This window comes from Salvelinus alpinus, chromosome 4 (assembly GCF_045679555.1).
Source record: "Salvelinus alpinus chromosome 4, SLU_Salpinus.1, whole genome shotgun sequence".
Classification (NCBI taxonomy): Eukaryota; Metazoa; Chordata; class Actinopteri; order Salmoniformes; family Salmonidae; genus Salvelinus; species Salvelinus alpinus.
The window spans coordinates 77685494-77701875 of record NC_092089.1 but is presented as its reverse complement, the minus strand read 5'-3'; the positions used below and the strand labels follow the sequence as shown (position 1 = coordinate 77701875).

General features: G+C 41.5%; 2 protein-coding genes across 10 annotated transcripts in view; one reads left to right on the top strand and one right to left on the bottom strand.

Annotated features, from left to right (window-relative positions):
* Positions 1-12442, top strand: part of LOC139574480 (LIM and calponin homology domains-containing protein 1-like) — a 143031-nt gene extending 130589 nt beyond the window's left edge. For 7 of the 9 annotated variants that reach the window (XM_071399113.1, XM_071399105.1, XM_071399110.1 and 4 more), the window contains 6 exons: positions 916-1013; positions 1137-1307; positions 6233-6316; positions 6711-6819; positions 8857-8959; positions 9263-12442. In XM_071399113.1, the coding sequence (XP_071255214.1) occupies positions 916-1013; positions 1137-1307; positions 6233-6316; positions 6711-6819; positions 8857-8959; positions 9263-9288 (591 nt within the window). In that variant the 3' untranslated portion in view covers positions 9289-12442. The remainder of the gene's footprint in view (positions 1-915; positions 1014-1136; positions 1308-6232; positions 6317-6710; positions 6820-8856; positions 8960-9262) is intronic. The other 2 variants (XM_071399106.1, XM_071399109.1) reach the window with 2 other exon arrangements.
* A 589-nt stretch (positions 12443-13031) lies between these two features.
* LOC139574479 (paired mesoderm homeobox protein 2B-like) lies at positions 13032-16000 on the bottom strand. Its single transcript, XM_071399103.1, has 3 exons — positions 15628-16000; positions 14790-14977; positions 13032-14451 (listed from the first exon to the last, which is right to left on the bottom strand). The coding sequence occupies exons 1-3, from the start codon at positions 15866-15868 to the stop codon at positions 14020-14022; spliced, it is 861 nt and encodes a 286-aa protein (XP_071255204.1). The 5' UTR covers positions 15869-16000; the 3' UTR covers positions 13032-14019.
* Positions 16001-16382: the final 382 nt, after the last annotated feature.

The following is a 16382-nucleotide window of genomic DNA, read 5'->3' as shown; positions in this document are numbered from 1 at the left end:
GGGTTTCTTTGTATTCACAGTGCTTCTAGCACTAAAGCGTGTGAAGTGGTTGATTATGTGAAGGTACCACACACTTGGTCCTAACTCATGTGGATCTACAGCCAATGTTTCATTGTACTTGGAAGCCAGTGGCAAACCAACAGCTGGTCTGTGCTTAGGTTTGCTGTATTTCTGACATGTCTCACAACTGTTAACCATCTGCTGTAGAATGGAAATACTCTCATCATTATTCCTAGAACTAATTTCTGAAGTCTGTCAACTGTAGCATGTCCAAACTGTTTGAAGTTTTAACAATACTTTGTTTTTCCTTTTGTGTTCATGTTCTCTGTGACTGTCAGAATCTCCATGTGCTCTGAATCTAATTTTAACATGGACTCTGTGTGATGTCTTTGTCTAAAATGCTTACACAATAGTGTCCTGAGGTAGTAAGTTCAAGGGTCACTGGTTGTTTAAACATCACTGCCTTGTCATTTTTTATGTCTAGTACAGCCCACGCCTTCTTGAGGGAAGCTTTGCTTAATAGTATGGGGATATCCGTAGGGACCACCTCTGTTTCAATGTGACACTTAGTCTGACCAATTTTTGCTGGTATCTTAACTCTCTTGGTAGAATGGATGATTCTCCCATCTCCAAATTTGAAAGCTCTGTTGCTTGGTGTATCAATCATATTTAGTTCACTGACATAGCTGTCAAGCCATTGTGCACCACACACTGTGCGTTTACATGCAGTATATATCACAGCAGATCCTAAGGATTCAACTATAAAGATCTCAGTATCAGAAGCAGATTTGTTTGAAAACGGCTAATATGACCACAGTTAATGTGCCGTAAGGCAATGGGTTTTGTGTTTTGGTGGATTTTAGGGTGATTGTAACTAACCCTTTGAAACTGTCTTCATCTATCTTCATCCACCAGGGGAACACAGAGAGAGTGGTATGGAAAGGACAAGATAACGACAGGAGTAGTGACATCAGCACAGCGTCCAGAGATGATAGTCTGAAAACAGCAGTCAGGTCAGTCTGAGAGCATGTGTGTGTGTGACCTTGAACCCTACAATGGTCATGAGAATAATGACTTTCTATATAATGTCATTAATGAAACTGAAATGAATGATGAATTTAATCAATCATCAACAGCTCAATCAGCCAGAACATCAGTCAGGCAGACAAGCTGACGCCGAGTTTGCAGAATGGTCAGAGAGCACCACCCACCATGGCCCTTCCCCAGCCCCCCAACAAGAAACAAAATACAGAGGTCTTACTAGACTGCACCAAACCCAGCCAGCAGGCGCCCTCTCGGGACAGGAGGTATGTGCAGTGGCAGAACTAGAATTTTATACATGGGGTGGCCAAGGCTACTTCAGGGGGTCCATAGACCATGACAGAAAATGAGTGTGTAACCCTAACCTGGCATCTAAGGAGCATGAATGAATCCTATGATTGCTGATTAGAGGTAGAAGTGATAATTCACTTAACCCAGAGTTCTTCAATGTGGTAGATAGTGTGGTCCAAAATGGTTACTTCACTAGAATTCTTTAATATACTATGAATAGTCAGTGTCTACCTTGGAACTGCAGCTCAATTTCTTTCTCTCTCTCTCTCACTCACTCACTCACTCACTCACTCACTCACTCACTCACTCACTCACTCTCTCACACACACACACTGTACTCACATACTGGAGAAACTTGGGTCACTATGTTTTCATGAATATATAATCTGGGTCTAAGTGTTGCACATCCAAAATATTTTCAGAAAATAAAGCTCAAGCACCAAGGAGATAAGATAGCGTTTGTGTGTTACATAAATTGCATAGTTTATTTACAAAAATGTACACAATGCAATTTGACATACCAGGTATCAAGCAGAAACAGACTTGAAAAATTCAAATATTTTTGCTGCCAATCAATATTACACTCTTACAGTATAGTGTATTTGTGTATATGTGTGTGTGTGTGTGTGTATATATTTAAGTATGTATGTGTGTGTGTGTGTGTATATATTTAAGTATGTATATGTGTGTGTATATATGTGTGTGTTAACTAATATCAAAGAAAAGTTTTGGAATTGGCCTAATCAAGACCAAATTAAATCTGTGTGACATGATACCCTTTGGGTTTATCATTTAGAATGTCAGTGTACTAGCTAGTACACAGTGCAGGTTTTAATCATGACCAGAGGGACCGCCTAAGTGCCCAATTATCCTAGTTAGATTTAAAAACAGCATAATTCTGCGGTTCTGGTGAGAACTGTTTCACAAACTCATCCAGGTTGAGGGAGCATGCCCTCCTTGCCTCAGAATTCTCAGTGTTGAGTCGACTTAACCTGTCATCAACCATTGTTGTCCTAAGGTGGGTTTTAATCAGTTTTACAGCTGAGAAGCTTCTCTCGCAAGAAGCACCGCTGACTGGTGTAACAACAGAAATCTTACAAAGTCGAAATAGCTCATGGAAGACCTCTTTATTATAAGTTTCTAGAAACACAACAAAGTCAAGGAGATTAGACCGTCTGTCCCTTCCACTTTTGTCTCTCCTATCAAGAAGCCGCTTGGTTTGAGGTCCTCTAAATCTGACTCAACGGTCTGAGCAAAGGCAAACAGAGGCTCCTCATTCAAGAATGTTGTAGTCTTTGTGTTGAGAGACTGGACCCCTTGCATTATCTCGCAATTCTTCTCTGCAGCTCAGCTGTGAGTCAGCTGTGAGTCTGTCAAGCACCTGATAAAAGATAGCTCTTTGGAAGCTCTCACCATCACTTTGGTCACTATTTTTCTATCCTACAGTGCTCATCAATGAGTCGGGAAATCTTAAGCTTGTTTTTAGGCTGTCTTTGATACACTGTTTATCCATTTATTTTGCAGTGCTCTGCAAACTCTTCAATCTCTTTCCATAGTTCTCCAAAGTAACCCTCATTTCTGTAGTCCTGTAATGTGTCTGTAAGGGCACCTACTAGATGTCAGAGAGACATTTGGCATCACCGAGCACTTTACAAAAGGTAACCAAAAGCCCTATGAAATGTAAATCTATCTGAGTAAGAAGGCCCCTTGCCTCCACTGATCTATCACCACTATTTTTAAGTGTGATATTCTGTAGCACTCTCAGAACTGCTGGAAGCCTGTCCCTCAGATTGCGGCATGCCATGTATCTGCATGCCCACCTTACATCCGTAAGTCTCTGTAGTTCTCTGGGCTGCTGTGGATACAGCTCTTTCTGAACTGCAAGCCACTTGAGATGAACGTATGAGCCAGATACAAAGTTATAAAGCTTCTGCAGGAGAGAAAAACAGTGAACTGCCTCAGGCACTGATTTTACAGCATCAACAAGAACCAAATTCAAACAATGTGCATTACAGTGCGCATAAAATGCAAATCTTGCACTGTTTTTAATCCGTGCAGACACACCAGAATGCTTTCTGCTCATGACGGATGCACCGTCATAGCCTTGCCACACAAAATTATCTATGTTTTTCAAGGCAATTGTCAGATCATACTTTTTCTGAGACCTGCTGCATCTAAGCTTTCAGTTTACTGAAAGTGTAAAAATCTTTTGTGGATGTCCCCGTTGTAATAGTACCTCACAACTAAAGACATTTGTTATTTTTTCTTTATATCTTTGGTTTCATCTAGAATTACACTAAAAACTTCACTTTATTTTACTTACATTTACATTTACATTTTAGTCATTTAGCAGACGCTCTTATCCAGAGCGACTTACAGTAGAGTGCATACATTTTATTACATTTTTTTTTACATACTGAGACAAGGATATCCCTACCGGCCAAACCCTCCCTACCGGCCAAACCCTCCCTAACCCGGACGACGCTATGCCAATTGTGCGTCGCCCCACGGATCTCCCGGTTGCGGCCGGCTGCGACAGAGCCTGGGCGCGAACCCAGCCCAGCCTGGGCGCGAACCCAGAGACTCTGGTGGCGCAGCTAGCACTGCGATGCAGTGCCCTAGACCACTGCGCCACCCGGGAGACCCCATTTTCACCTATAGGACCTTTACTTCTCTTATTATTTCACTTTTTACCATCTCAGCTCAGCCCTCAAGAACTTCCTTCTGGATTTGGTGGCTTGTGTACTTAGCATTGCCACATGCATTCATCCTTTTCTCTATGAGAGGGTCATGCTTTGCTATTTCTTCTAATATTGTCAAAACATTACCCTTGTTGTGAGAGTCATCAGACTCTCGATGACCTCTGCGCTATATTTTGAGTGGCAGTTAATAGGAGCACATCTGCAATTGTTTTAATTTCAGTACCGTTTTCCTCTACTTTTCCTGTCCTCATTTATGACGTCTAACATTGATGAGTTGCTGCAAATAGCCCTTTTATGATGATTCCAAGCATACATGGCATTGATATGATGCTCTGCCTTCGAATGGAGCTTAAACCCAGAATCTTTAAACAGCGCCTTTTTCCAGTTACAAAAAAACCTGACTGTGATGTGAAGGCAGATTCAGGTGTATTGGGCAGAGAAAACGCCTACAGGCGAAACAAGTCGAATCTTGACTTACAGAATATTCAAACCACGAATTGTCCTTATACCAGGAGCTGTTGAAAGCCCTTTTCCTAGTACCATGCTGAGTTCTGGGAAATGTTTTCAAACAGGTGTACAGGAACCATTCTCTGGATCTTGAAATGTTTGAAATACACGTTAAATAAAGTCTCTAAAAATGTATAATTAAGGGATCCACAAGATTAGATGCTAACAGCTTTTAACTAAAATGTGTAGTTTAAAGTATAGGCCTGGCCTAACATTGGGTCCTTTTGGAACAGAAGTCTCTCTCCCTTTTGTTTTCATGTTTAATTGACCCTATGCAAAAATAAGACAGTCTATGGTTACATCTAAGCATCCAATTTCCCACATTTTAGTCCAATCTCAATCTTAATTACAAATCCCCTTTATCATAACTGTATCTTAAAATCAACTACCAGCCTAAGTTACTAGTTAGATCATGGCTAGGACTACTCTGCGGTAAGTAACTTAGCTATCTATAATTTCTTACACCTTTACGATAGCAAACAGGCTATCTGCAAATTGTGGTAGTCTTTTGAGTAACGTTAACAGATTGATAATTGTTCGTTTTGAGTCCAAGTACGAAAATCTGAGTTAACATTCAGCAATTTGGAATCGGTTAACTTGCTCAACACTGACAGCTGTAGCCTACTAGTTACCCCACATTAGCTAAACATTTGTATACTGTAACTTACTGCACTGTATATGAGTGTATTACTCGCACATATGTAATCATAATGTTAGGCTAAATTGGGAACCGATCTCCCTTATCTGACTAGCTGTCTGTTAACGTTAGACCTTTGGCTCCATTGACTTACACAGCAACTCAACTTTCGTAAAAGTTGATTAGGAAATCTAAACCCGATGCTAAACTTTAAAACTTACTTCAAATATGATGCTTTCGTCAATCGCGAAAAGAGCTTGTGGAGCTGTGGAAATATTCTCTCTTCTGTATGTTCTTCTTCTGTATCTCGCCACCAACGTTAATATTCTCTCAACCTCGATTTGAAAAATGCGCCCCCGAACGTCAACATAAAATGCTTCTTTCAACAAGAGGTGAAATGAGATGTCAATCAGCATCAAACTGCCAGTAGCGAAATAACATTTTGGCGTGGCAAATCAGATGTCAGGGATGTCCAGTGCCACCCGGGACACCCCTTTGGCTCTGCATATGTGTGGGTGAGAAGAGATTAGGGGTGAGGGGAACGGTGTGTTCATGTGTGGGTGTGAGTTTGTTCTATCATTCTCAAGCCAATATTCACTATGTTATGCAGAGGGCCTTCTCTTTTTGTTATTAATGCTTCACCACATCTTCCATCACGGACATGCCTTTTACTCAGATGGCCCGTAGGTGGCCCCATGTTGCCTCACTGTCAAGATGAGGCTTTATAGAGAAATGACAACAGAGGTGTTATATTTAGGAATTTACAAAAAAGTCCCCTGATTTTATAGTTCAACCAATTAAAACAGATTCTTATTTGTGGTTCAAGAGAGTAAGAACACGTATTGGTAAACGTACTGCTTATAGTAGGAATTTGTCAAATGCTGCTGTATTGCACACTGTATGGTCCACGTAATTGGTAACAACGTATTTTCACCTATAGGACCTTAAATATTGTTTGTTCGGCTCATATAGTTTTGATTGGTCCAATTCATACTAAAGGTTTCAATCATGTCCATGTTGCTAGGCAGGGCTTCATGTTGCTTTTCATCTTCAGGTGTGGCTCCATTGAATCCATGGGGCGCAGTCCATCAAACTCACCCACCACATGCCCATCCGACATGCCTCAATCTCCAAACAGGTACAGCCATCAGAGGGCGCCAAACTCAGCTCCTTGAGGCCACTCACTGCTGCTTTTGTCATCTGTTATATTGAGAAGGATATTGAACTTGCTGAAAGTACAAGGTTTGATCTGTGCTTCTCTGTGAAAAGTATCATGTCAGCTCTGTAGAAGACATTGCTGATATCTCTTAACAGGTCTGAGTCCATATCTCACACTACTGTATTAAATGTTTAGATCAATATACTGTACTAGATGTGAATCTGAGGAATCTAAAAGCATCAATCCCTGAGTTCTTCATTCACTATCACTGGACCATATATCCACTGGACCATACTTCATTTGGCACTGCGGTCAGTCAGTTTGTGCTGCTCAGTGGTCAGTCTAGTAACCTGAACTGGGTTCTCCCCTGCAGGTCGGTGAGCGGTAAGAAGCTGTGCTCCAGTTGCGGTCACCCTTTGGGAAAAGGGGCGGCCATGATTATTGAGACCCTCAGCCTTTACTTCCACATCCAGTGCTTTAAGGTCAGTGTCACTCAGGCAGACTGTGTTAGGTCAGAACCATTTCACCACACCACCACAGTTAGTAGCAGGCTGCGATAGGTCAAAATCCTTTCACCACAACACCACAGTTAGTAGCTGGCTGCGTTACGGTCAGAATCCTTTCACCACAACACCACAGTTAGTAGCAGGCTGCATTAGGTCAGAACCCTTTCACCACACCACCACAGTTAGTAGCAGGCTGCATTAGGTCAGAACCCTTTCACCACACCACCACAGTTAGTAGCAGGCTGCGATAGGTCAGAACCCTTTCACCACACCACCACAGTTAGTAGCAGGCTGCGATAGGTCAGAACCCTTTCACCACAACACCACAGTTAGTAGCAGGCTGCGATAGGTCAGAACCCTTTCACCACACCACCACAGTTAGTAGCAGGCTGCGATAGGTCAGAACCCTTTCACCACAGTTAGTAGCAGGCTGCGTTAGGTCAGAACCCTTTCACCACACCACCACAGTTAGTAGCAGGCTGTGTTAGGTCAGAACCCTTTCACCACACCCATCCACAGTTATTAACCACAGGACTGTAACTAATGTAATTGATGGTGAATTCCAATCCAAGCCCTAGACCCAAGCTCCAAGAAACTCCTTGTTGATCTTTAAAGGTTGGTGGCACCTTATTTGGGGAGGACAGGCTTGTGGTAATGACTGGAGCGGAATAAGTGGAATGGTATCAAAAACATGGTTTCCTTGTGTCCATTCCAGCCATTATTATGAGCCGTCCTCCCCTCAGCAGCCTCCACTGGTATAAGGTGTAAGTAACCTAACGTAGCATGGGTTAAAGAAACACCTGAAACTAGATCCCCTACGTACTGGTCTTGACAAGAAGAAAAAACTATAGGGAGGTTGTCTGTTCAACCAATCCAGTAAATGTGGAGGAGGAGTTAAGATGGAGTGTCGCCTTGTTAATTTCCAAAAGCGGAAGTCGCGTCACAGACTCTCTTTCCATTTCCCCTGAAAACCAGAACATCTGGTGGTTGGGGACTCAGAGGCTAAGGTGTAAGCAATATGGCAGATGTCCCACCCGACCAATCAGAAGGCAAGGTGAAGGAATTACCATATTGCTTAAACCTTTCCAATCCTCTCTGATTAGCACACTCACCAATGTCAGATCAGTGATTACTACAAGGAAGGAAGGACAGAATTATGCATTTTCAAAGTATTCAAACAAAGCATATGTCTTACACTATGTGTACAAAAGTATGTGGACACGCCTTCGAATTAGTGGATTCGGCTACTTCAGCCGCAACCGTTGCTGACAGGTATCAATTCGAGCACACAGCCATGCAATCTCGATAGACAAACATTGGCAGTTAAATGGCCTTACTGAAGAGCTCAGTGACTTTCAGTGTGCCCCGTCAGAGGATGGCACCTTTCCAACAAGTCAGTTCGTCAAATTTCTGCCCTGCTAGAGCTCCCCTGGTTAACTGTAAATGCGAAGTGGAAATATTTAGGGGCAAAAACGGCTCAGCCACGAGGTGGTAGGCCACACAAGCTCACAGAACGGGACCGTTGAGTGCTGAAGCGCATAGCGTGTAAAACATCTTCTGTCCTCGGTTGCAACACTCACTACCGAGTTACAAACTGCCTCTGGAACAAAGTCAGCACAAGAACTGTTCGTCGGGAGCTCCATGAAATGGGTTTCCATGGCCGAGCAGCCGCCCACAAGCCTCAATTCATCATGCACCATGCCAATCGTCGGCTGGAGTAAAGCTCGCTGCCATTGGACTGCGGAGCCCTTTCCTGTTTCAGCATGACAATGACCCGTGCACAAAGCGAGGTCCATACATAAACGGTTTGTCGAGATCAGTGTGGAAGAACTTGACTGGCATGCACAGAATCCTGACCTCAACCCCATCGAATACCTTTGGGATGAATTGGAATGGCCATAATTTTGGAATGAGATGTTCTAAGAGCAGGTGTCCACATACTTTTGGTCATGTAGTGTACTTTTCTTCCTCCTTCCTTTCCCTTATCTCTCTCTCTCACTCTTCCCCCTGCAGTGTGGGGTCTGTAAGGGACAGCTGGGTGACACCACCACGGGGACAGACGTGAGGATCCGGAACGGCCTCCTCAACTGCCACCAGTGCTACATCCGCTCCCGTTGTGAGTCACACAAAATCACATCCGCGCATGCACACACACGTATACACATTTGCATTCTCTCTCTCTCACTCACTCTCACACACACCTATACATTTGTCTCCCTCGCTTTCACATGATAAATAGCTACATCACACACTGATTAGTTCATTGCCCTTTTCACAGTTTTAATTTAATGGATATAAGAGTATTGTGTACCCAATTGCCTCAAGAAATACATGTATTTTTCCTTAATCCCATTAAATATGATAATCAACTATTAGAGAATTTACGGTTGTCCTTATTGTATTGTTGCTCTATTTTCAGCAGCCGGCCAGCCAACCACATTGTGACAACGTTGGGTCAATGGAAAGCACACAGAGAAATTGTCTCCCTTCTTCCTGCTTCTCCATATAATCAACATGTGTGGAATGTGTCTTGTCTGTCAATGCCTATGTGGGGATTTTCGCAATGTCTGCAATTCACATCCTATCGGGTTTATTGAAATGGTCCAAATAATGCCTGACATTGGAAAGTTGTGTGTGCATAGAATATTAGTCCGACTGATCATAGTCGGCCTATTGATTCTATTGGCTCTGTATGATCACAGCTCAGAGGTTCTCACTTCCTCGTTTCCATATGCACCCACAAGCCCTCGAGGATGGTGGACATTTTGAATCTGAGCTCTGATACTGTAAATATGGTGTATACAGTATAACAGCCTCCATCACTTCAAAACAGTATAGGAAACTCATGAAAACACTAATGCAATGAAATCCAACCAACAAATTTGACACTTAGACAAAATATTTGTTTGTAAAGTATACCCTTTATTTGAATTGAATTATTCTCTGGTATCCAGGTTGTTAGATAGGCCTTATTAGTCTTTAGTTTGTAACTTAAGCTTCTAATTTGGTTGCTAGAGAAGGTTGTCATGATTTAAAATGAAAGTTTCAAGTAATAGAAGTGTATTCCATTTTGCCGACTTGAGATCTGTAGGAGTTTTTTCTCGATGGTCAACTAAAGGCTTAGAAAAGCCTGCTTTGTTCCTCCCGATTTTCACTTAAACCACAATTAACCCAAACTCTGGTTTAAATTCTGAAAGTTAAATCATTTAGCTGCCTATCTTCTTTCCAGGCAGCTCCAACACTGTCTTATCTTTTATTTCTTCCCTATTGCTTTAGTAGCCTACTGGATAATAAAAAAAAATACTGTGCTGTCACTAGGCTATAGGCCTACATTACAGTAACTTCGCACGTCGGCCTGACAACGTTATCCTTTTCTCTCTTTCTTTGCTCAAAACAGATGTCCGCTCACAAAGTTAGATGTACTTGATTTTAGAGCAATAACGCGAACTGATGCATGTAAACTGATTGTGGAGGTAAACAACCGTCATTATGGATTCATGCTACTGTACTAAACCATTCCGTTAACTCTTAACTGGTTCTCTTTAGGAATTTCACGCTTGGAATGTCATGAAACGTGCCTTAGGTAAACAGGTGATTGCACACTCAAGGGAAGGGAACCCAAAGATGGTGTCCACTTAAAGGAAAGCTCCACCCAAAAACTATCTTTTGGTATTTATTTCAGTAGTCCATTGCTGATATAGTCTCAACTTGATTGTTGACAAGCAAAACATTATCAAGATATCACTTAAAATACAGAAATCAGCCATATTCATCATATAGGGGTGATTTCTGTATTTTGTATGTTACATGTCTTTAAAAACTTATTTGCTAACAAGCAAAACATTTTGAGACTATATCAACAATAGACTAATGAAACAAATGCCAAATTATCGTTTTTGGATGGAGTTTTCCTTTAAGTGTGATTGGGTAGGATGGGAGGTTTTTGTCCAAAATGCAGGAGAAACTGCACGAGAGCTTAAAATCACCCCACCAATTTGTTTTGTTGATATTCCCCTTTATTTTTTACTCATGTCACAGTCTACCAAACCTTGTTTTCTCATGATTTCATGATTTGCAGTGAGTCTTTCCAGTTTCAAAACGGAATCTAAAATGTATCTAGGATATATGGTTGACATATTTAATAGCAGCCTTTCCCAACAAAAAATAGGATGACATTGATTTTTTTTAAATTGTGTATCCGAATGTTTTGACATTATTATAATGACTCTATATAGGCCTCTCTATGCCCTGTTGACAGTGATGACGATTTTGGTAATTGCTCAGCAATAGAAACCCATTTTCAACAACAAAAATATAAATTAAGCATACTTGTTGCGTTGTGAAATTATGGCTAAAATGTTCTTACCAGCAGGTGCACTTGATTAACATTTGGCTGCTAAAGACTAGGGCCAGCAGTTCGAACGTCAATTGTGAAATTATAGGCTACTATGGAGCAATTTCAGTGCCAACAGAAATTGTATTTGAATTTCATAATTTCGAATTTGTATTAGGATTTTGAATTTGATTGTAATACTTTTGAATTTGTAATCGTTGAATTCAGCTTTAGCTAAGTGGGCTAACACAGTCTTGTGACATGTAGGAGACCTTGTTCAAACCCACTCAGTCACAAGAGCAAGATTTAATAGGGAGTGGAAAGGCTATCCTTAGAAGGGCTATGACTGGACTATTCAACTATATTCTTATGGGGGCCAAAATGCGTTTTTTTGTGACACTCTTCTAACTCCGTTTGTTTTCATCATAGAAGGGAACAGAAGGCTCCAGAGAGTCTTAGCTTTCAGGAATGGGGTCATAATAGCTCATAGCCAAGACGGTTAAAATGTTAGAGCTAAATTCATAGGAAGAAAATAAATTCAACATGCCACATTGGCTTCAGAAACTGCATGAATTTTATGTTTACCAGAGTGAGCATTTGATTATCTGTTCTCCTCTACCTTCCTGGTTGGCAAAGTACCAGGATGTTGTCTCAGGTTTTGAATCTGAATTTAGAGTGCTGAAGCTGAATATATGAAACTTTGATTAACTTGAAATGATGGTTTGTAAACTTGATTCACAGACAATGAATGCAATACTTACCATAAATTCAATTTATGAATTCAGTGATTCAATTCATGCATTACAAATAAAATGTCTGTTGGCACTGAAATCGCTCCATTGGTCCAGTGGTGGATATAATGTATGTTCAAATGCTATCTTGAAATAAATCCATAGCCTACTCTCTCAGACATATGATCCATTCTCAACTTGTAGCTTACAACTTTCCCTGTCTCGTCTGGGTTTATTTCTCTGATATAGTCCTACCATATTTTTAGGCTTCAGATCTGATTGTCTTTTTACTTTTACTTAAGAAATTAATACATCTCAGCTGATACTCTGCAGGGGGGCATCTTTGTGTCAGAAATATCGATACCTGTCTTAGCTGGATGAATAGTTTGGGAATGATACTTTACGTCTAAGTTCTGTATTTATTGTAATATTCACCTGAACATTACCCGAAGAAAGATAAATGTGATGTTCAAATGCATTGGCTTTATAGCATACTGTATGTTTATAAATAAAATGTAACAAATAAATGAATGAATGAGCTTGTCCGTGTCTTTCTGTAGTTATAAGATAATGAAATAATGTGGGGCACCTGCATGTAGTCAACTCAGCTCAATTCGGCCCTATGCCTTTTTGCTGCGACGAGGATGAAAGCAAAACGGTCAGTATTTTTCTGGATTTAGCCAGCTAAAGACAGACAGAGAATGGGAAAGGCTAACCACGACTGTTTCGAAGTTGAAGCCTATTTTGTATTACTGCTGAACAGTCAGACCTTTGTGAAAGTATCGCCTATCCCAAAGCCTGCGTTCTGTCGCAAGCCGCTATCCATGGTGCTGAAGTAAATGCCCAGTCCTTGGAATGGGCCACGGCCACCAAAAAGGCGTGTCTCAGTGTAGGTGAATTGTATAATAGAGGTACATAGTAATACATAATAGAATCCATGACAATAGCTTTTAAACAATGTGATACTTTTGTGAGAACCAAATCTGACATGGATTGGGGAATCAGAAAAGAATAGTAATTTGTGCGAATTTGGTTAACCTTTGTACATCTAATGCATGCAGAATAGTAGCCTAGTCTGTTTGTACCTTTTTGTCTAAAGATCAACAAAGAAAAACATGACAAAGCAACTTTGATTATTTTTATCAACAACCATTTCAATGGTACACCTGGAAAACTATGTGCACATGTAGAAATATTTCCTTAAATATAAGCATTCATTACCTACATATAAATAACTTTCAAATCCTGGACAAAACGTGTTACATTATGCTCACAAAATGGGGGGAAATTATTATAAAATCGGACAAAAAGACATGCAAATAATAGTGAAATAACACTGTTTGCATACATTCCCCTTTTTTTACCCAAAATAAATTCGCCAGTGGTAATTTTGTAAAACGTCAAAAAGACTTCGTGATTCTAAAGGGACTGGGGAGTGTGGCTTAAGGTCAACTATAGGATAGATACAATAATACATATTAACACTATACAATTTGAGCCACAAAAACACAGCTGTAGAAAGACTCACAATACAATTACATATTCCTGTCAGCAGTGAACTTTTGTACTTTGTGCCTTTTTTGAGGAAATAAGGGTGTTCATTTGATGTCAACAACTGAAAGAAACGAAATTCTTCACGAGCCCTGAAACAGTGGTGTATAGGCTACTTACACTTAGTAAGTTGCATCAGGAAAAAACAAAATAGTCTGTCTCGTTCGATAATAAACAGAGACATTCCATATATCGAAGATCTTCAGTCAAATCAGAATGTTGGCTACCTAAACAAAACAAGCAGTTGTACAGTGTCTGACATTTTGATGACATCTGGTCTTATGATGGGACACTGCTTTTGACTCATAGCAGTTTGTGGTTACTTGAACCAGACAGCTATAAGTGCAGAATGACCACAATACTGGACGATAACCGGGAAGGACTGAGGCAAAAAAAATCAGAGTAGTCATCTTCATCTTTTTACAACTGCGGTTATGATAGGCCTATCAGTGTCCTTCAGTCTTTCTTGTAACATCCCTCATTTCACGACTCAACACTCCTCAGTCACCTGAGTAAACCATGTTTCTCTTGTTTTGATTTTGTCAGTGGGTCTCCGCTGTATTAGAACATGCTGGTCTTTACTAATGTAGCTTTGGCTCCGTTCTGTCTTTGCAAAGAGGACAGTACGCTGGCGAACGGTCCACCCAATGAGTCCGGGATGGAGGTGATGGTACCCGGGGCGGAAGCCCAGCCTTGACTCGGTGTGTTTCCACACATGCCGGGCGCCACCGACGTCTTCACTTGGTCCACTTGTCCGTTTCCGCTGGAAACGTTGACCTGGCCACCGGTTGGACTGGGCCCGCCGCAGTTAGAGGTTGGGACAGAGTTGGGCCCCGGTCCTCCCGTGCTGTCAGGGTCGGTAGATTTGGCCTCTTTACTGTCTTCTTCCCTAGAGTCCGACTTCTTCCCGGAGCCGTTCTTGGCAGCGGCAGCAGCAGCAGAGGCCGCGCGCTCTTGCTTACGGAATTTGGCGCGTCGGTTTTGGAACCACACCTAGAAAACGAAAAACGGGTCCATTAGATTAAATAGTCCTACTGTATGTGTAAATGACTGAAACCAGTCATGTTGTCAATATTAGATGATGCAATATGATACTGTATCCGCACATTGACCGTCGGAAAACAACTCTCTAATGTGTAATTATTCACACATAATCAAACAACAGTGTAAGCCTATGAGTTCTGTATGGGCCTAATGTTGGTGAAAGTATTTTTAAACCATATCAATGTTTTAAAAACCCACAATAATAGTAGGGTACCTTGTTCTTAATGTGTGGAATGACTCGAGTTTGGAAAGATGGTACACTTTGACGAGGTGATAGCATAGCCTACCTGCACTCTGGCTTCAGTCAAATCGATTTTGAGCGCCAGCTCTTCACGTGTGTAGATATCTGGGTAGTGGGTCTCAGCAAAAACCCTCTCGAGCTCCTTGAGCTGTGCGCTGGTAAAAGTGGTCCGAATGCGCCTCTGCTTTCTTTTCTCGTTCAGTCCGCCATGATCCGTAAAGAGTTTGTAAGGAACTGCGGGAATGAAATGTCAACGTTAAACGTATTTGCAACGGCAATAGCTGTAGAGTAATAGTAACATATGATAACATGTAATTACAAAGTTGTCAGATAAAAATCTATCCGAATTAAGAATGATTCTGTTGAAAATCGAGTTATGTTGTTATTATATTCTATAATCTGTTAGAATACTTGTGGGTTAGTGTTAAATGAGACCAGTGATGTACTGTAATGTGGTTAACTGTAATGATAAACAAATCTTTGCTTTGATATTGGGGTTCAAGTTTGGAAACTTGTCATAATGTTGCCATCCGTACCGGTTGTTGCTACTGTAACTCCAATTCTGTGTCAATAATGAGCTTTAGTCTTTGGTTATCTAATTATTTGAAGCTTTATATCTCATCGCAAAGTAAATAAATTATGCCTATCATTTTGGCAGCTTAAGATAATGTTGTTGGCGGTTTGGGTGTGACTGGGATAGTGTAACCCCGTAACTGAATTACCGCTTGCCTGCAATCGCTTCTAACGTGATAAATTCTTTCATTTGTGTAAGCAAATTTCGTTTGGTAAATACTAAACACATTTCCATTTTCAAATGCAATCAAGGCGTCCTATATACCCGGGTACAGACCGGGGAGTGGTGAATAAAGTTGGCGGTTGCTTACCTGCGGCGTATGGGCTGCTTTGGTGGTCCCGCAGTGTCCCCAGACTGCAAGAACCCGGCGTAAGAGACGGGCAGCCGGAGGTAGCCCCAAACGTGGTCCTGATCGGATTGTACTGAAACCCACTGGCTTGACTGCACGAGCTGAAGTCCGCATAGGCTGATGCCAAGCTCGATGTGTCCATCCCGGCCATACATGACTCGTAGGCAGAGGAATTTAGGTAAGAATACTCCATTTTATACATTTGAAAAGGCTCAGTGGATAAAGAGAGCAGCACTTCCCAGGAAAAAAAATCTAAACTTCAAATTTGATTACAAAAACAATGATAATGACACGAGATGAAATGGGGAGAATTGACTTGCTTGGATTTGACTGTTTTGGAAAGAGGCTAGACCGTGGGTAGATGTGCACTGCTCGGCGCCTGCTCCAAAACTGGCCTCCTTTATAGGAGCTTCGCCCTGTTTTATGAAAAGCCCCCTAAGAGCCGCCTAGCCTCAGGTCTCTAGAGCATATAGTCCTCATAATAAACTTGGCTCTTTCCTCTTGGACAATGGCAAAGCGTTTGGTCTTATTGCTAGCGCTTTTACATGACAATAACTCATCAGTCTATTGGGCTGGCACTGGGGGCCCGCGCTGTCCAACCTCCCTATCATTGATCCCCTGCATCTCTAATTAGAATTTAATACCACACCATTATGCGCCAAGCCCAACCCCCCCTCCCCGCGCGCCATCCACCCTCCTCTCTAACCACGGTCTTG

What these genes read in the sequence shown, in the direction of transcription:
- LOC139574479 (XM_071399103.1), bottom strand. Translation starts at nt 15,868, where the DNA reads ATGTATAAAATGGAGTATTCTTACCTAAATTCCTCTGCCTACGAGTCA. An exon ending in AAGCAGCCCATACGCCGCAG is followed by an intron (nt 14,978 to 15,627) that starts GTAAGCAACCGC and finishes TCATTCCCGCAG; the next exon opens with TTCCTTACAAACTCTTTACG. An exon ending in TGACTGAAGCCAGAGTGCAG is followed by an intron (nt 14,452 to 14,789) that starts GTAGGCTATGCT and finishes TTCGTTTTCTAG; the next exon opens with GTGTGGTTCCAAAACCGACG.